Source organism: Terrapene carolina, unplaced genomic scaffold, assembly GCF_002925995.2.
Source record: "Terrapene carolina triunguis isolate 2854851 unplaced genomic scaffold, T_m_triunguis-2.0 Scaffold67, whole genome shotgun sequence".
Classification (NCBI taxonomy): Eukaryota; Metazoa; Chordata; order Testudines; family Emydidae; genus Terrapene; species Terrapene triunguis.
In genome coordinates this window covers 39,344,965-39,365,542 of record NW_020664418.1, presented here as the reverse complement: position 1 = coordinate 39,365,542, position 20,578 = coordinate 39,344,965, and the positions used below count along the sequence as shown (strand labels likewise).

General features: G+C 46.9%; 1 protein-coding gene across 2 annotated transcripts in view; it reads left to right on the top strand.

Moving 5' to 3' along the window:
• The window catches only part of AGBL1 (ATP/GTP binding protein like 1), a 391,687-nt gene that overhangs the window by 79,402 nt on the left and 291,707 nt on the right, over positions 1 to 20,578 (top strand). For both annotated transcript variants that reach the window (XM_026648344.2, XM_026648345.2), the window contains 5 exons: positions 3,891 to 4,099; positions 9,811 to 9,976; positions 11,369 to 11,442; positions 18,040 to 18,156; positions 19,235 to 19,833. In XM_026648344.2, coding sequence (XP_026504129.1) covers positions 3,891 to 4,099; positions 9,811 to 9,976; positions 11,369 to 11,442; positions 18,040 to 18,156; positions 19,235 to 19,833 — 1,165 coding nt within the window. The remainder of the gene's footprint in view (positions 1 to 3,890; positions 4,100 to 9,810; positions 9,977 to 11,368; positions 11,443 to 18,039; positions 18,157 to 19,234; positions 19,834 to 20,578) is intronic.

Sequence of the window (20,578 nt, the reverse complement as noted above, 5' to 3'; positions counted from 1 at the left end):
GCACCAAAGAGATTTAAATAGCTAGACACAAAGATAAATATCTCTTTGTTCTCCCTGGTAAGCAGTGGCTTGCTCATCATATTTCAGGTTGACTGTAATCCAGTTATGTGATTGTATAAACCAGGTGATCTCCATGTGTGCAGCTTCAGAGGGGGCAGAGGTGAAAAGGAGAGGCTTCAGGAGCATCCCTAGAAACAGCAACAGCCCTGAGGCCATAATGACGGCTAACTGATGACGTTTATCTGCTATCCTCAAACCCTGTTTTGGGGTCCCCCACCTGCCATGCAATGAACGAGCCAGGGTTCCCTTGAAACGGGAGACTTTTCTTTTGTGTGAGCTCCTGGCTTTAGATGCATCTTTAACCACTGTGGAACCTCCAGGATGAATGTACCAGCTGTGCTGGGTACATCCAGGCAAAGCATGCCTGATGTGCCATCAAACTCATTCGGTGTGTCCAGGCAGAGAAGTGTGGGCCAAATATGTCCTCATTATCCATTGACTGCAATGGAATATTAGTGGAAACCTGTAGCACAGTGCAGGACCAACAGCAAAAAGGTTGAGAGGCAAAGGGCATTCTACCACCTACCACACAGGATATGCAAATCCGCTCCAGGAGGAGCTGACTTCTTGCAGCCTACAAATGTGCACAGGGCTGCTTGTATCTCTGTGGCTCATACCCACCATCTGTATTTTAGCCAAAATACAGACATACACAGACAGGTGCATCGCGTAGATGGAGAGACCAACAGATAAGAGACAGGTGGGGAGGTTTCTGTTTTCCTTCCTGCCTTCTGGAGATTTTGGCATTCCTCCTTTTTTGCTCTTTCTCTGCTTTGCTGACTATAAAACTGAAAAAGGAATGGAAGAATAGAATGAGAGAGACCCGCCAATGGGAGGAGAACAGGAGAGGTTGATGGGATGGTCCAGGAAAACCAACCAAACTGAATATCTAAATGAGACAACAGCATTTTGGTTCCTCACCAGTAATTCTCATCTCTTGTAATCAAGGTGTTGCGGGTATGGACACAGAATGATTCCCTCCTGTCCTGTCCTAGTAACCTTCCTTCCCTCTAGAACAGACTTCCCTACTTTAATTCATAATGCCAATGTTTAGATGCTACATTGATAAGTGCTACAGGAAACCTAAGAGAAATAAATAATAAATATTCTCAGCTCTTAGACTGTGTCGTGCTTTTTATCCATAATGCACAATGGGAGGATTGGAAACTGAGGCACAGAGCGATCAAGTGACTTGCACAAGGCCATACGTGCGAGTCACTGCCAGAGTCAGGAACAGAAGCCAGGCGTCCTGACTCCCAGGCTAGAGCTGGTTGAAAAATGGGGGGGAAAAATCTTCAAAAAATATTTTACAGGAATTTTACTTTAGTTGAAATTTCTAACTAGCTCCACTCCCAGTCCTTTCCACCACCACTACGCCCCATGGGTCCTGACAAATGGGTCGGAGTGCTAAATGGTGTGGCTCTAGCTCCATTCTGATTTCATTAGCCTCTGTACAAGGCAGGAGGCCACCTTGAGTCTGATTCAGACTGCCCCCAGCCCAAGCTCCCCGACTCTGCTCTGCCTCTTGTCATGTGTATATACTTTGGCAGAACTCCCTAAGCAATTCTTCAAGGAAGATTGACTGATTTGAGGGGTTAGTCATCCTGCAGGTTAGCGAACATGACATCTGGCGGCGGATTAACAGGAAATCGTGAATCAAACCATTGGGACTGATAAGGGATTCTCAAGCAATTAAAGTTTTCTAGCATGCGCGTGCACACCAATACTGAGTGAAGGTCAGAGGAGTAACCCGCCTGTGGTTTCATACACACTCACAATTGCCAGAGCTGAAAACATGAGATATATTGTCAGAGCTGTGTGGAGGCCAAGAAGTAAGACAGCAGAGGCTGCTGCAGGCCTGGACTGAGGTGCAGTGGCAGAGCTGCATGAAGGACCTAGGAAGGGAATAACAGAGACGGCAGATCAAGATTGAGGTGCTTCAGCAGATGAATGTGGTAGCCCAGGACTGGTATAGCAATGGGGTTGCAGGTCAGGATTGATTTGCATTGGCAGACCTCTGGGGGGCTTCCCAGAAATGGAATGACAGGAGATGCTGCAGGTCAGGACTGAAGTTTATTGGCAGAGCTTTGTGCGGAGCTCTTTGCTCTCACCAATCCTCCCTCTTTGTGCAAGATTTCGGTGGGATGTTTCCAAAGAACAGATAGAGAAGACTTGCCACAGGGTCCTTAGAATCATAGAATATCAGGGTTGGGAGGGACCTCAGGAGGTCATCTAGTCCAACCCCCTGCTCAAAGCAGGACCAATCCCCAGACAGATTTTTACCCCAGTTCCCTAAATGGCACCCTCAAGGATTGAACTCACAAGGTTTGCTGTCTGCCCTTCACCTGCAACGCCTAGACCTGCCACAGTGACTCCCCATTCTCTCCTGGTTGCCGACCTCCCTTGGCCCCAGTCTCACTGCCTTTCTTTCTCCTCCTTAATCTCTGGTTCCCTTTTTCCTCTTCCCTCTGTAAATCCCAACTGATGACTTTAATGCTCCAGGTGTGAGTGGTTCTGGCGCTCTTTTTATGAAACAGCAATGGATTGGAGCCCACTAGCCCTGGAAAACCCACACCAAGAGCTTTCTGTTGCAAACCCCATACAGTAATTGGGATTCAGGGGGCCCAACACGTTTCCTGGCCTTGTGGGTTGATGAGCATGCTCTTGGCAGCTTCTGAAATGGGTCAGAATGAGGCGTGTGGTGGACCAGCCAGGAAAAATACATTCATTCAAGGGCTGGTTTAAAGGGGAAAGAACAACCTGCAGCTTGCCTGTACTTGCACACACTGGGGCAGGGCAAGGAACGCAGAGAAAAGGCACTTCAGAAATGTTGAATGGCAGTGTTGCTAGCTTTTGTGATTTTATTGCGAGTCTTGCAATATTTGGTGTTTGTCTTAAAGACCAAGCGTCTGGAGACATGTGATTGTGAGAATCTCAGTGTTAATTTTTTGTAAAGAACTTTTAAACCTTTATGGTTTTGGAGTAAAGCTTGACCTGAGCGCGCACACAAGGCTCAGAAACCAGAGGGCAAAGAAAAAGAAACCAAATGTGGTGTTCTGTTTTTAAAAAAAAATCACTCGTGATTTTTAAGTTAATCGTGATCTTTTGAGCCTGATTAATGATTGGGTTGGCAGTCCTGAAATGGCGGAAGGGGCTGTGATTTTACAATCTCTGTTGTGCAATGGCTTTCATTACAAAGGGGTGTGTGAGCATGCATCACACCTTTCAGTAGCCAAACACAACCTCATTGTCTGGGGCAGGATCATGTGACTGAAAGGTGGTTGGCTTTGTTGCCCACCATATGTCAGTCTCCTTTGAGATCCATACTACTGTATGAGGATCACATGACCTTCTCCCAACCAATCCTATTGCATCTCTCTTTTTCCCCCCGTCAATAGCTCCACTCTCTTTCATATTCATTTTGAGGAACAAAATGGGTGCGGTGGGTCAGATGGAGGCAGCCACAACTATGCTGCTGCCCTGTGCTCCACTCATAGGGCTGTCAATCCAGTCTCCAGGGCTGTCAATCCAGCATCTCCCACTTGTGCCAAGCATCTCATTGCTGGAATTGTCTTTAGTTTTTGCTTTGCTTAGTGCTATGCCAAGCACATGCTCTATGCTTAACAAATAACAATTAAGGTCACACATGCAAATTATTAAAATCAAGTTAATAAACATGTCTCTGATTGTGTGCACAAGACCAAATGGATGTGTGAGTGTGTGCATGCGAGTGTGTGAGCATTGTGCATACATATGACAATCATCAATCAGTGCTAGTGTGTGTGCGTGGGGGGGAAGTTTGCAACTCAGCCATTCCTGTTTGGTTTCAGAGTCTAACAGCCGACGGGCGGTCAACAGAGGCTACCTGTGTGAACTGCTCAGGCTGTACCAGGACTGGCACCGCTGCGACGCCTCCAATAGGTACATCCACGTCCGCAGGGGTCTCCTGCTCTGCCTCAAACACATCACCAACATCCAGTCTGCCAGGGAGATTTTCCTCAGTGCCCGTGGCATGGAGATCCTCTTCACCACTGCACAGGTAAACGCAAGCTGGGGCCAGCTCAGCAGCTGCTTCTGGCTTGTTCTACCTTTGCAATGTAGAATTTGTCTTATGTTTTAAGCGGAGCTGATTGAAAAATGGAATTTCTGTCCTGTAGAAAATTGCGATACTTTGATTTTTTTGTTGTTGTTGTCCCGAATCAGGACAAAAAGTCAAAACATTGAAATTTTTCAGAGAACAAAAAATCTGTTCAGAAATGTTGAAACATTTCATCTTTAATGTTAATCTCCGTCTGCCTGCGCCTCTGCAGGCGCTCATGGGAATTATAGGTCCAGGTCCCGCATGCCCCTATTCTTCCTGTGTACCCTACTCCCTGGCTAGCTTGCATCTCCCAAGATGCTTCACAGTCTCTCCCTTTGGCTGAGCCGCTGCAGCATCTCACAGGTGCATGGGACATGCATCCTAATGGGATGGCCTTCCTCTGGTGCCTGAGGAATTGGCCATTGCTTCAGGTGGGGCTAGGGCAGGGATCAGCAACCTTTGGCATGTGGCCCATCAGGGAAAGCCCCTAGCGGGCCGAGCAGGTTTGTTTACCTGCAGCATCTGCAGGTTCAGCCAATCGCGGCTCCCACTGGCCGCAGTTCGCTGTTCCAGGCCAATGGGGACTGCAGGAAGCAGCAGGCAGCACATCTCTCGGCCCATGCCACTTCCCGCAGCCCCCATTGGCCTGGGACGGCGAACCGCGGCCAGTGGGAGCCGCGATCGGCCAAACTTGCGGACGCTGCAGGTAAACAAACCGGCCCGGCCCAGCCCACCAGCGGATTTCCCTGATGGGCCGCGTGCCAAAGGTTGCCGATCCCTGGGCTAGGGGATCAGGTGTAGCAAAGTTTCGATCAGGTATGGCTCTTGTGAACGGTAAGTCCCCAGTGCACGTGGTGAACGGTAGCAGCCGTGTGAGGGCAATGTCTGTGACAGCCGATCATGGCTTGTTGCCTTTATAAGCCTTTACCAGTCCATGGTGCCTTCTGAGCTAATGTCTCCTGATAGCTCAGCCTGGGAGCAGCACCCTGAAAAGTGCAAACACTGGGTCACCTTGGGTGAATAAACAAGATACGACACACCAAGAATCCCGTGAAGAGTGAGAATGCTAATCCTTCCAAAGGTCGGAAGTGGAGCAGAAATGACAGCTTCAGGGGGTTCCAGTTTGCTTTCTCTACCACGTGCCATGGGAGATCTGTTGGCAGGGGAATCACCAAGGTTAATAAGTCCAAAATATCACATACCCTGACCCCTAAAAAGTACATTTTCGGTCTTACATTGTCTCCCTGAGAGATCAAATGATGTTCTCCCAACCGCCTGGAGGACAGGTACAACCCTGTGAGGATCCCGCCCAGTTCCCCACTCACAACTAGAAACCACAGATGAGTGTGTGCACATCACACTGCTGCCGCTGCTGGGACTCTTCAGTATGCTCATGATAAAGAGATCCAGGGAGAGTGTGCTGGCTGCCGTGAGAGACCTCCCTGCTCTGGGAGACCGAATCTACTGAGAGTCCTTGTCTAGATGGTGTTTTAACCCTTTTACAAATGTGTTAGCTGGTGGTGATTCGTCCTATGACCAACTAACCTGGTTTTAAAGATGTTAAATTGATCTGATTGGAAAAATTCTGACGAAATGTTCTTTCATTGGAATTGGCTGCCTTTGCTTATATGTTACTTGAAACTGAAACGTTTTGAGACCATTTGATTTTGACGATGTTCCGACAGAACCCAGGAAAGACTCCTAAGGAACCCTGCCTGTCAGGTAGTTTTCTGTTAGAAACCTGCCTGCTTCCCTGCCAGCTCGATCACCTTGGATCCTCAGCAGCCCATCTGGTATGCTGACAGGAAGCCTTGGGAATGTTGACGCATGGCACTTCAGCAGCCTGGGTTTCTCGGTCCCCTGTTCTGTGGCAACCCATCAGATAGCCTGCCCCAGAAATGAGGCTCCAGTCTCTTTTGTGATGAATTAAAAAAAAAAAAAGCGGGTTTTTGTTTTGAATCAGAATGGAAACAAATGTTGAAATATTACAAGTCTCCATGAAACAGAAATTCTTTTCTCCACCCAGCTCTAGTGTTAAACTCTTTCTATGCTCATGTGTAAATGTGCTGGTTAAAACATGCTAGCAAACATATCTTTAAACACGACCTATTGGCCTAATCTAGCTGAGGTCTCAGTCAGAGCTCACAGGCCTGGGAGGCATGCAGGTTGCAGTGAGACGAGAGAATGTTCTCTGCCCCACAAGAGTGTGCAGGAGACGGTTGCATGCAGCACCCTCTCTGCTTCTTTATTATTTGCACAACTGATTTCTTTGTTTAGGCTCAGCTGGTATCTCCTCAGTCCCTGTGCCTTAGCCTCTCCTCTCAGTTAATATTGTTATAGTCTCAACCTTTCCTGTATTGGCATCAAATAACTCTCAAATATACAGAGTGCAGAGACTACAGCATAGATGAGTTGAGTTCAGGTCAACTCTACTTTGGAGTTCTGAACTAAGAATTGAGTTTGTTCCCTTATCTGCAGCACACACACACACACACACACACACACACACACACACACACACACACACACACACACACACACACACACACACACAGCTACAGCAACTTTACCCTCACACCACTGTTTGCGCATACGTGAGAACACACCCTGCAGACAGATGCCACCCTATTAAGTTGCATGCCTTCAGCAATTTTAACTTCACCTTACTCCTTTTCTAGCATTAGCTCTGTATGCTAAGTGGTTTAATCCCTACCTTTGGACTGGATCCAGAGGACTCATGTTTGATGTTGCGCTGTGCTTCACAAACAGTTCTTTGCACACTTACAGACCACATCATGTGAGGATCTCAAAGCATTTACAAACATTAGTGAACGTAGGTTCACAAAAATAGCTGCAAGGTAGTTAAGTGTCTCTTACTGATAAGGAAATTGAGACACAGAGAAGCTGAATGACTTGCCCAGGATTAGACAGTGAGTCAGAGGCAAAGCTGTGAATAGAAACCAGTTCTTCTAGGCCTTTGCTCTTCCCTTCCTCAGAGCTGATTTCAGAATTGTCTTTTCTGCCACTCTTATTCCTAACAGCCAGAGATCTAGAAACACATACTTAGATTCTTGTAGCTGAGTCTTGTAAGCAGGTGAGCTTAGATGATTTTTCTAGCCTCCCCATAGGAATCCTGACTAATTCCGCAGACTCTTATAATGCCCTTCATTCATACAGGCGGAAGTGGAATAAGAGCCGGTATAAAATACAGCCATTTTCCTTTTATTGCGTATTACAAAGCACTTCAGTTTGTTCACCAATCACCCCGCTGGACTAGCTGAATAGCCCCAGCCCTCCATATTTTGTACTGTGGGAGGCTCAGCCCCTGGCACTAACCATTTATTCTGTCTTCTGGATTGTTCCATTTTCAATGTCTACTGAGAGGGTGTAAACATTCTGAATGGTAATAAAAGATCATGTTGATGTTGCTTTTTCATGTCTTGGTGCCTTTATGGTGCTTTCTGTGGCTTCTACTGATATTCTGGTGTGTGAGGGCTCAGTCCCAAGTCACCAAGGATACAGACACTCCGCTACTATGCTAGCAGGCATGGTTCAGCATAAGAAGCTAGCTAGACAGATGATAGCTATATTAGCTTTGCAGTCCTCTTCTCCCCTGAGGAGGCTGTGGTGTATATATGCTCTGTAGCTACGAAACGACAATTCCTTTGTTTTCTCTGTATTGCACATATAAATTTCTAAGAACTCCACCTTTGTGCAGAGGCAGCAACCATTTTGTTCTCAGAGCTGCTGTCCTTATTACAGAAGAGGCCCTCACCTATTGCACCCTCCCAAGGAGACTTCCCTTTTTATTCTTGTCTTGTCTTGTTTTCCTTAATTTAAAATAAGTCCTTCAGGCTGACAATCTGTGGTTCCACTGTGTGTGTGTGTGTGTGTGTGTGTGTGTGTGTGTGTGTGTGCGCGCGTGCCTGGGGAAAAACTAATGGAGATCTAGGAAGCTGCCCCTGCACGGGATATGTCAGAACCATTGCGTGCCCGGCTGAGGCAGAAGCAGATGCAGGCTGGAACAGGGGCAGGCTAGCGTGGAAACAGGCACAAGTAGGCTGGAGCTGGAGCAAGGGCAGTCTGATGAAACTATTGGCAACGGGAGTGTTCCTGGCCAGGTAGTGATGCTGAGCAGAATGGAGAGATTCTTTCCCTTAGGAGCCTATATACCTGAGGTGGGATCACCTGGGTGTGGGTTCTTGCCTGTGGATTGACTAAACCCTTGCTGAATGGCGCAGGGCCTATTACTAGACCTGCAGGTAATTGCTTCTGATGACTCATCACTAAGGCTATGTTTTTGTCATGGATATTTTTAGTAAAAGTCATGGACAGGTCATGGGAAATAAACAAAAATTCACGGCAGCCCGTGACCTGTCCCTGATTTTCACAAAAAATATCCCTGACAAAACGGGTAGGTGGGTTCAGCACCCACTGCTGCTGGGGCTCCCGCATCCCCCATCGATGCGGTGTGTGGGAGCTCCGGGGTCCCCCTAGGACTGGGCTGCTGCGGGGTCCCCTCGCCCTGGACAGCTGGTAGCTGCAGGGTCCCCCAGCCTCTGGCTGTGGCGGCAGCTGTGGGAAGTCCCTGTTACGGCTGGGCAGATGCAGGGGGTCCACTGGCCGCCTGCTGCAGCTGGGCAGATTCAGGGGGTCTGCCGGCCGCCATGGCTGGGCAGCTGCAGGGTGCCCCCACGAGGTTGGGTGCTGGGAGCTGTGAGGACAGGGCTGGCTGGAAGCTCCAGCCCCAGGGCAGAAAATGTCACGGAGGTCAGTGGAAGACACGGATTCTGTGACCTCTGTGACATAATCGTGCCTTACTCATCACACTCTGGCTCAGGGATGACATGCGTGGCTAAGTAGGAAGTGCTGTCCCTTCTGGATCAGTATTGAGCCACAGTGCAGTGCTGAAGGGGACTGTGTTTTATGTAGCCTTCCAGCTTGCCGGCAAGTCTTAAAAAAAAAAAAGTTGAACTGACACTAAAATGTATCGCAATTTTCAGAAAGTCGAAAAGCGAAGAAAAATTCATTTCTGGTTAAATGAACCATTTAATTTAGATTTAGACCTTTTTTTAAAAAAAATGTTTTTAAATTTGAAGGAAATTTCTGAATGAAAAGTTCCTTCAAACCAAAAAATCAAAACATTTAGACTTTTTTTTGGCATTTGTTTGAAATGATCAGTTCGGTGAAACTGACACAAAACGTTTTGGTCGCTGAATCAGCATTTCGTGCCCCCCCCAAAAGCTCCAGCTGAAGAATTTCGCCCTGCGCTAGCTGTAGGGAGGTGTATGGATAACTCAGTAGCAGTTGCTCTTTTGTCTCTGAGACAGTACTGACCCCAGTGCCTTTGTGTGGTGCTAGGGGACCCTGTGCCCTTTAGATGGATGTATCAGCAGATGGTAAATGAGCTGTAGAAGCAGATAAACTATTAAAAAAACAAGATGCTGTGCTCCCATGTAGACTTCCCTGATGTGATAAGAAAGGAAAAGGATGAAAGAGAAACACAGGAAATATAAGAGGTTGACGCAGAACTGGCTGACTATTATTCAAATGCTGCTTTTTAAGGCTTTCAGGGAAGCATCTATTTTAAGGTTTGGTGGATCTGTGCAAGAGGAAGGATGCTTCTGAATGGCAAACATCACTGACTATTCATCTTCATTGCTGCCTAGGATTGCCTGGATAGCAAGCCCCTGGATCCTATAGTAAATACAGTGGCCCAGATCCTGAGGAAGTGCTACCCTAAGGGGCCTCTGCCTTTGGCTACAGTACACAGCTCCTATTCCTTCTCTCTTCCTGGGAGTGTCGGCTCCGAACCTCCCCGTGCAGGGCCTGAAGGTAAATTGCTGACTGAAGGGAGAATGTGTGTGTGTGTGCGGGGGGGCAGGGACTGATGGGGAGAATGGAAGGTGGGGGCCTGGGCAGAGAGGAATCCAGTCCCGATCTTTGCATTTAAAACTTGCATGGTGGCCCAGACTGTCATGCTATAGAACTGGGTCTGAATCCCTCACTCTGGGTGTTTCTGTCAAGACCAGCAGGTGCTGTGTGGAGAATGGAGATGTGAGATAGTGAAGGGGAGGGGTAGTGAAATAATCCTTATTGCTTTAAAGTGACCTGAAGGAATGGCCTTGGCAAAGGCTGGAACTACTGTTGCTTCATAGCAACTGGGAAGGGAGGGTGCGTGTGTGTGTACATACGTGTACACACGTCCTTCTTTGCAACTTATTCAGTAAATTGATGCTGTCAACCAGCAGCCTTTTTTCCTTCTGAAATAATCCGTCGGTGGCTATGCTGCGTGAATGGAGGTTGTGAGCACCTGCAGGCCAGCAGGCTGTATGCCCAGGCAGGCGAGCAGCATACATGTAAGAGGCATGCCCAGGAACGAAACAAATATGACCTTGAGCACAGCTGCCTCCTGCTGCCAGCCTTCACACTCCAAACCAGCATCATTATGGTACAGCCCAAACAAAACTCTGACTTCCATTTCATCGGTGCCAACATGTTCAACAAAGATTGTGGAGCTTCTGCTCTATAGCTCCAAATTTCTGCCTCACCTCTTTAGAAGGTATTGATCTTCAGGACTTTCCTTGATTTTCATGGGGCATTTCTGATTTCCTCTGGATGCTCCGGCTTCTTGTCGTCTAGGCATGCAGGACATACCATAGCAAGAATAAAACTCGCCGCCCTTCTTGCCTACCCCACCTCCGGCAAACCTAAATCAAGCAATAAAATTCATGCCCAAGAGAATTTTTACCCCCAAAAGAGAGAAGAGCCAGAGATGCCATAAAGTCCACTAGGGACTTCATTATTGCTATTGGCTTTTACATGGAACGTGCTCAGATACACCAGTAATGGGGGTCAGAATAGAACCCTCAGGTAGATATATAGATTAACAGCATCCTATAATATCTTTGCAGTGAAGCATAAAGTCATCCCATTGCTTTGTAACAGAACATGGCGCCACATTGTGATGGCGAGTGTCAAGGTGTCGAAATGCTGTGATTTCATCCAGGAGAACCAAGGTGGAAGCCCTAGGTCCCATATGCAGCTGTATCTGCTGGAACACATGGGCTCTGATCTTTATTCTAAGTCTTACATTCAGCTTTGTGGTGGCTTATAGGGACAAGGCATGTGTGCTGCACACCAGGGTGGCCTGCCTTTTTGGGGAGGGTTAGGGAGAAGGATGCTATGATGGAGGCCACCTGCTCCACCTCTTTTCTACTTTTGCAGATGACTGCGAAGATGATGGTGAGGAAGAGGTGGAAAAAGACCTAGATAATGAGGACCTGGAGCATAAAGAGGAAGTAGGTATATGAGCCACAGCTTCCTTTAAAACCCTCCATGTTCTGTGAAGGGAAGGTTTTTTTTTTTTCTTTCTTCCTGATTTGGAGCTCTGATAGGCAGGGTCGCCATTTCAGATTGGGGGCGATTTTAACCATGATTCCAGAGGCTACTTGGGGACCTGAAAACTCTGTTTGTTTTTCAGATAGTAACTTAGAGTGCTCCTGTCAGATAATAATTTCTAATTCCTATATAAAGAAAGAAAGAAAATTAAATAAATACACCTCTACCTCGCTATAACGTGACCCTATATAACACAAATTCAGATATAACGCGGTAAAGCAGCACTCCGGAGGGGCGGGGCTGCGCACTCCGGTGGATCAAAGCAAGTTCAATATAACGTGGTAAGATTTTTTGGCTCCTGAGGACAGCGTTATATTGAGGTAGAGGTGTATTAGACCCACTCAGCTCCAATACTAACATAGAATATCAGGGTTGGAAGGGACCTCAGGAGGTCATCTAGTCCAACCCCCTGCTCAAAGCAGGACCAATCCCCAGACAGATTTTTGCCCTAGATCCTTAAATGGTCCCCTCAAGGATTGAACTCACAACCCTGGGTTTAGCAGGCCAATGCTCAAACCACTGAGCTATCCCTCCCCCCAATTTCTAAAAAATTCTAAACATGTTCTGACATCTTGTGTCAATTCACTTAAGGGACACTGGTTAGGTTTAAAAATGTAATGTGTATTCTTACTTTGTTACTAATTCTTGAATACAACACTTGAAACAATCGTAGAAAAATCTAGATTACTTTTGATCACTTTTTTTGCAGTTCATCAAGCTTGGAATAGATCATTTAACTTTTGGAAGCATCCGATTAGGGCAAGGCCCCATGCGTTTATACTGCACCTGCCTGGGACTCTAGGGGTGCTACCCCACTACAAATAATAGACTAGAAACTGCCTTTAAACAGGAGTGAAACTGACACTGTCAAGTCACTTTCATAATATTGCCAACCCCAAATGTTTAAAAATCATGAATCGGGCTCACCAAAAATCATGAGATTGGCTTTAAAAATAATGATATTATGTAAAAATAATAGATTTGGTGTTCTTTTTGTTTACAGTCTGCTTTTTGAGCCTTTACAGTGCACTGGGGTTACATTTTGAAGCTTTCTCCACAGCCACAAGGGCTAGAAACTTCATTTCTCTTTAAGAATGAAGGCTGAAATCATCACATACATATACACTTGACTCCAGGAGCTGGGACTTAAAGGAAACCAATAATTATTATCAGAGGGGTAGCCGTGTTAGTCTGAATCTGTAAAAAGCAACAGAGGGTCCTGTGGCACCTTTAAGACTAACAGAAGTATTGGGAGTATAAGCTTTCGTGGGTAAGAACCTCACTTCTTCAGATGCAAGGCCTCTGCCCCTGAGTCCCCTGCGTTCTCTCTTGCATCTGAAGAAGTGAGGTTCTTACCCACGAAAGCTTATGCTCCCAATACTTCTGTTAGTCTTAAAGGTGCCACAGGACCCTCTGTTGCTTTTTAATAATTATTATGAGACTCATGACAATATCATGCGAGTTGGCAACACTCCCTTCTGTTTAGAGGCTAGTTACTTTCCAGAAGGGTCTTAAACGCAACACTACAGTGCTTGAGTTGCAGTTTTCACAGGAGAATATTTGAAACCAAACACCAAGAAAATTCCACGTGTTAAAGTTGAGGGAAAAAATTGAGACTTCTGAGGTATCTCAGGGCCACTGCAGGCAGGAAAGGAACATAAACAGCACAGAAGCTCTGGGCAGCTCTTCCTCTTGAAAGAAAGTTGGAGGGTCAAATCTTCTAGACGGTGATCACATAAAACTATTGCCATCAGTGCCTCCACTCATAGATATTAACATCACAGTGAACACGTGATAACATATGTGGTCAATAACTATACACTTCATACTTAAATATCTGAGCCATCTTATCCAGAGTTACACATCGTATATGCATTGGCTCAGGGATTACATTTCCCCACTAGATGCCTTTGAAAATCTGGCCTTTAGTCTGTGTGTCCTAGGGTGACTAGACAGCAAGTGTGAAAAATTGGGACAAGGAGCGGAGGGTAATAGGCGCCTATATAAGACAAAGCCCCAAATATCGGGATGGTCCCTATATAATCGGGACATCTGGCCACCCTAGTGTGTCCCTCAGTGCCCCATCTGTACAATGGGGATAACAGCACTGCTGTACCTCACCGAGGGGCTGTGATGTGAGGCATTCAGATACTATGGTGATGGGGCCACATAAGTACCACAGGTAGAGTGGGAACTTCTTTATATCACTGCAGTCCCTTCCCTGGATTTTGGCCCTTTCTTTTCACCTACCCTCCTCACATTTCCCTCTTTTCGCAAAGTAAACTTGGCTCAAAGGGCTTGGCTGTATTTCTTCTGAGTCCCCTGCGTTCTCTCTTCAAACACCCTCTCCCCCTCCCCCCAGGGATTCCTGTTTTACAGGTTCATCTAATGCAGTGTTTCCCAAACTTGGGACGCTGCTTGTGTAGGGAAAGCCCCTGGTGGGCCTGGCCGGTTTGTTTACCTGCCGCATCTGCAGGTCCGTCCAATCGCGGCTCCCACTGGCCGCGGTTTGCTGCTCCAGGCCAATGGGAGCTGCTGGAAGCGGCAGCCAGTACGTCCCTCGGCCCGCGCCATACCCCACTCACAATGGTTGTCCTTGGTCAGTGAGGATCCAGAGTTCAGTAGTGCATCTTTGTGAGTTCACCTGCAACCCACGGAAGAAGGCACCTTGCTTGCGCCACCATCTGAGCACTTGTTCTGGCTGGCTGCCCCGCCAGCCATGGTTCCTCTCTGCCGGTCGGCCCTCCAGCCATGGTTCCTCTCTGCTGGCCGGCTCGCCAGCCGTGGTTCCTTGCTGCCTGGCTGTTCTGCTAGCTGCTGTTTGTCTCTGCTGGCCGCCCCACCAGCTGCTTGCTAGCCGTTCGTTTGCCGGCCGACTGTCAGTCACCTTCTACTGCCACCTGCCTCTCTGCTTTGACCTCTGTAGGTCAGTCTCTTAATGATTTTCAGCTCTTGGCAGGCCGGGCAGAAACACTTCCCCACCACAATGGATTTCAGCTCTCATTTGAGCACTTTAACGTAACAAAAGGCTCCTTTGAACAGTGGGGAGAAACAGGTTAAACTAGATCAGAGCCCCTTAGGGAGAGTCCACACCTCCTCGTTGGGACACCTGTCCCCACCCCTCTTACTTTCACAGGGGTCTGGCATTTGAGCCCCTGGCTTAGTGAGTTCCTTTCAGCTGAGGGTGACCCCTCAATTGGGACAAGCTCAGCACAGTTCTACTCCCCTTTAGTCATACAATGAAGAGAACAACATTGATAATAACATTTCACTACCCCTGCATTCAATATTAAAAAATGATATAATAAGAGGTTAAGAAAAGAGAGTCTGTACATCTGGGTATAGTGCTTAGATTATCCACAAATACAACGTTTGTTTTAAGTCATAAGATACATATAGTGCATAATAAGCAAAGCTAAATTTAGGTGAATACTTTTAAGAATACAGTTTAGATATTAGCATCCAAGTATTCGGGTACATCACTCATGAAACGTTATACAGAGTTGGTTGTGGCAAGCAAATATAGCAATGAGTGAAGATTGTCCCTCAGTAATTGAGCATTTAGGGTAGGTTGTCCATTTAGAAAATACAATCCATCAGGGAAGTATTTCAGTTACTTTCCCGCAGGGGCGGCTCCAGGCACCAGCGCACCAAGCGTGTGCCTGGGGCGGCAAGCCATGGGGGGCGGCGTGCCGGTCGCTGTGAGGGTGGCAGTGAGGCTGCCTTCGGCAGCATGCCTGTGGGAGGTCCGCCGGTCCTGCGGTTTCGGCGGCAATTCGGCGGTGGGTACGCTGAAGGCGCGGGACCGGTGGACCTCCCGCAGGCATGCCGCCGAATCCGCGTTACCAGCGGACCTCCTGCAGGCGTGCCGCCGAAGGCTGCCTCACTGCCGTGCTTGGGGTGGCAAAATACATAGAGCCGCCCCTGCTTTCCCGATAGTGGTTCTCATCGGCACTCCAGCTCATCCCTCCTGGTATTGCCGATGTCGGGTGATGCGTTCTATGTAGATGTCCCTCGACCACCTGATGGCGTGATTTGTAACCCAACACCAGCCAAAGCTGATCACTTGGAGCAACACAACTCCTGACTGCTAGATACCTATGCAGAGTAGTGTATTCATGTATATTCAGTTTGCTCCTGAAGTCTCTCCCGCTCCCAAACTAGCTGTCAGGGGAAAATTCATTCAGACGCTGCTTAAACATGCAAATGTTTCTGCTGTGAAAATGCATCTTTGTACAAACACACATTCTAGCATGAATGAGTTTTCGCCCTCTCAAACATCTTTGCAAACAAAACCTTGTTCCTACAAATGTTTGTGGTAATCAAATTCAAAAGGGCACAAATGCCATGTGATCTGACGCAATTTAGACGTGAGTTGAGTGTTCTTTTCACTGTTTGCCTGCTCTGCCTACCTGAACATTAATATGTCACCCAAATGACAAAAAAGGAAAGAAAACAAATGGGCTCAGTCTGCCAACCTGCCCTTTAGTGGCTATTTATTTTCATCTGAAAACTGGCCAAACTGTTCATTAGAAATAATGTTCTTTGCCAACTTAGCCCCTTTTTTGTTAAGTAATTCATTCCCAAACACATCCTAAAATCTGTAATTATGTTCATTATTCATAAGGATTCACCGACTAGTTGTGAACAGTTTTTAGTTTATTGGCTGTTTGCCAACACTTTGCTTTGAATATGAGTTTTATTTATTGGTCTCGTATGATTGGTCTCATAAGTCTCATGCTACTCCGTCTTCTGACTGAACTTTTACACAGATCGATGATGGAGGATGAATAGTGAACTTTCAGTCCACATTTTCGTGCAAAGAATCATTTGTGCTCAAGTTCCTGATGCTTTTGTGATTGAAAACCTTTTTCACAGCTACCTGGCGGGTGTCCAGATATTCATGAATAATGTCTAATACTAATCATAGTGAACTTAGCACACCACTTTTATTGGTGAAAATATTTGTGAATCCTCTCTTTAACTATTCGATCAGCTCTACCAAAACCGGAGTCCGCATACCAATCGAACATCCAGTCGTGTCATGGAGCTCATCCCCACTCCCCAAATCATTAAAACCCACCCCTACGGATCCCACATAATTCTCCAAACTGTCAATCCCTCCAAACCAATCTTCAAGAGCCCAGCAAACCTCCAACATGCACTACTGACTCTCGTGTCAACCAGTCCCAACCACTGCCTTAAATCAACACAAGTAACACTGTAGAAACAGCCCAGCCTTTCAGTACCGCTGTGGCTCAGGGTTTGAACTGCTGTTGACACCCTGGTGTTCATGGGAGTTTGTTGATAAATAGAATCATTTCTGAAGTTATTATCAAGAGCAGATTGCTTCTTTGCTGTGGTTTGGTGGTGAATGCTTGCTAATTGCAGGCTGAATTATTTGAATAATGCTGTCATGTCGCAGCCATTCATCAATGCCATTTAGCCACCCAACCCCCCCTTCCCATTCTCTTACGCGATGACTAAACACTTGACACTGCATATCTTTGACTCTTGTATCTGATCTGGACGGGATGCATGTCAATGCACGGTTGCCTTTGGATGTGAACGTTTCAGGCATGATCCTTGTCCTTGCTTTATAGATAACTGCAAACACAAAAGATTTTTTTTTTAAATGAACAGATGATGGATTGGTCAAGAGACTAAAAGCTATTTATCAACAGCGTAGAAAGATATAAATAAAATAACAGATAAGAAATCGGTGCTTGAGGGTTCAGTGATGGGTGTAGTAGAGGGATGGGGATTTGGGTTTCGAAGGCAGAGAGAGGGGGCCCTGATGAGCAGCAGTGGGGACCAAGGCAATCTTGGTGTGAAGAGGCAGGACACTAGAAGATGCTAATTTTGCTGGTAATCAACAAAACTAATTTTTCCTGTGATGTACTGTGGGATTTTCTTGTTAAATCCAAATTGTTTGATTGTTGGGTCTCTGAATCAAAGGTGTTTTCTCACTCCTTCATTCAACACCTGAGGCAGCACATCTGCAGGTTCCATCAGCACATCCTGGATACTCAGGAGACTGGCCAGTGGCTTTGGATGCCACAATTTTTGGGTGGCCAAGTTGAGACACCTTTAAATGGGCGTGATTTTCAGAGGGTGGGTCTCAGCACTTTCTGAAAATCAGGCCCCTATAAGGTGTCTCAGCTTGGGTACTTGGGTTTGGGTGCCCCACTGTTCACTACTCACTTTTGAAAATCTTGTCCTGGACTTCTGAGTTACATGCCAGTGGATCGTTCTATGGCTGTGGGCAGGTGACCTAACCTTTTGTGCCTCTGTTTGCCCTTCCATAAAAATGAATTTAATTGCTCTCATCTAGTTGTCAGGGGTGGCTGGTTTGCTTCACGTGTGTCAGGTGCTTAGAGATTCCCAGATGAAAGGCAGGATGTAATGTATCGTTTTATAACTATCAACTCAGGGACAGTCCCAAATGGGTCGATAGCACCTTTAATTTATTTGTTTTCCTACTTTGACTTTTGAAGGACGATGATTTGGAGACAGATGTGAACAAACTGAGCTCAAAGCCAGGCCTTGACAGGCCAGAGGAGGAGCTTGAGCAATATGAGGCAATGTGTCCTGAACTTTCCCTTACTTTCCAGGTAGGATAACATTGTGGCTTCCTTTATCTGTGAACGCGTGTAGGGATGTGCAGTACTGGAGGTGCTGACTGAGAGGAGGTGGGCAGAAAGACATACTGCAAAGGGGAGCACCAGATAACTCAAGGTATCAGAGGATCCAAAATGTAGACGCACCTGGAGCTTGTTGGGTTGAATGCGGCCCCAGCTGGTAGTGGGTGAAAGGTGTTAACATCTGAGAGCTGTTTGTTGGCATTTAACGAAAAGGCTGAGTCTCAGCTGACTAGGGCCCAGTGGATAAATAAATAAATATCCACATGAGAAAAAATCCACATCCACTAATAGACATTAAGTTGTATCCTTGTTGGCAGTTTCAACGGAGATGCCATGAACCAAGTGGAACATGGAAATTAAACTGGTTTGTCTATCCTAGCGCTGCTCAGTCAAGATCAGGTTGAAGCACAGTCATGGGGAAGCTTACATTGGCACTGCTTAAAATGCAGACAGTTCTGGGGTAGATCAACCCAGCTGTTGAACAGTTTGGGACAGGAAGTGAAGAAGAATATTGTACTCAGTACTAGAGGCAGAGGAATTTAGGGAGACAGAATATAATTATTCAAATTTAAACAAGACACCAGGGTTCATGCGTTTCCTACCGTACAAAATGCGGTGGTATTTGTAATGACTGCAAGTGGCCAGGAACTTGGATTAACATTGCAGTCCTGTATTTAGGAATGGTGGACCTTTGCCTGGCAGACTGGCCCCATTGCATCATGCTAGAGCATCAGTTCAAAGAGAAGCGCATCACTTTGCCTCCTGCAATTTCCTGTAACGCTCCAGGTTTTGCTTGGAGGTTACCCAGCCAGCAGCTGATCCAGCCTGACCTTGTTTAGCTTCTGGGAACTGATGAGAGATCAGCTTGCGGGAATAGGAATGCTGGCAGGTGGGTTGTGGGTTTCTATCTCTTTGGGTCACTGAGGCGAGCAGATTTTTAGAAGGCCTGTAAATTAAATGTTTTCCCTTTTCTTTCTTCTATTTCCTTCTGGAAGGAGACACCATCTGTCTTTATTTCTTTTCTTTCTTTTATTCTTTAAATCTAAAGGAGCTGGAAACAGGGTCTGAAGATGAGAAGGGCTCTGAGGATATGCTTGGGAGCCTGCCAGGCACTCACCTCCCAGTCATTCCAAATGCTGCTTTCATGAAGCAGCAGCGTTGCAGACACAGGGACCAAAGTGCCATGGGGCCAGAGCCAGAGGAAACGGCGTTCAAGACTCCAGTGCAGAGCTGGGCAAAGAAGGAGAAATGCACTGGGGCTCCAGCCCTTGAAAAGCGAGCGATGGGAGAATCAGTCCGAGATGCAGATGCTCTTGGTGAAAGAGAAGATCCATGCAGGAGCCATGCGCCCACTCTGCATCCTCCCCTAAAAGAAGCCTCCTGGGACACAAGAACATTTCACACTCACTGTGCGAGCTGCTTTGGTCCCAGCCCTGTGGGGGGAGTGGGAGCCTCAAACACAGTAACAAAGCTTCTGGAGAGACACCAAGGGGATATCCCATTCCACAGCCCCCACTTCTACATGGCCAGGGCTGGAAGCACCAAGTCCATTCCGGACTATAGGGTCTTGGCGTTCCCTGATTTTTGGGGCCACCAGCCCCCTCCTTATTACCAGTCCCTGCTGGAGCGGAAATATGGAGTTCAAAGGTGATTCTGCTTTATTGTCATCCCAGCGGTAGCTCTCCGCAGCTGGGCAAATAGGGACTCACTTCTTGTAGTATTGGGGACTCTCATGTCTTACTGCCTGGCTTTTGATGGGTGTTGATCATCACTTCTGTATCAAGTTTCATAGGTCTCTGCTGTCCTCGCGGAGACCCACACAATGAATTATTACAAGAAGGGAAACTGAGCTATAGGCTTATACTATTCAGATTTTTCTCGAGGTTGAAGACACTGGCATCTAAGATTTTCTTGGCACAGATGGGGAGTTAGGAGGCCTAGTTCCCGCCTTTGCCAGTGGCCAAGTCATGTCACCTCTCCACTTTCCTTATCTGGAAGGTAAAGGTGAATAAATACATCTCTGCCTCCCCTGCTGAAGTAATTAAATATTTGTGAAGTGTGTTGGGATCCTCCCATGGAAGGCATTGTGCACCTGGCAATTAGCATTAATGCTCCCACCTCATTTACATTGTAAGAAAGTAGTGTAACTTTAGCGCCCCCATGACCAAGATGGAGTCTGCTCTGCAGGCAGCACTGGCCAAGAGAAGGCGCGCACAGGAATGCAGCAGGAAAAATCCCTTCCACCCCAGGGGCACTTGTTCCAAACCCTCCAGAGTGAACACACACACCCACAGGAAAAGTACGATGGATATAACAAATGGGGATATTTATTTACAGAGGGATGAGAGGAGAAAAACAACAAGGGGAAATATAGGGGGAGCAGTAGAACAGG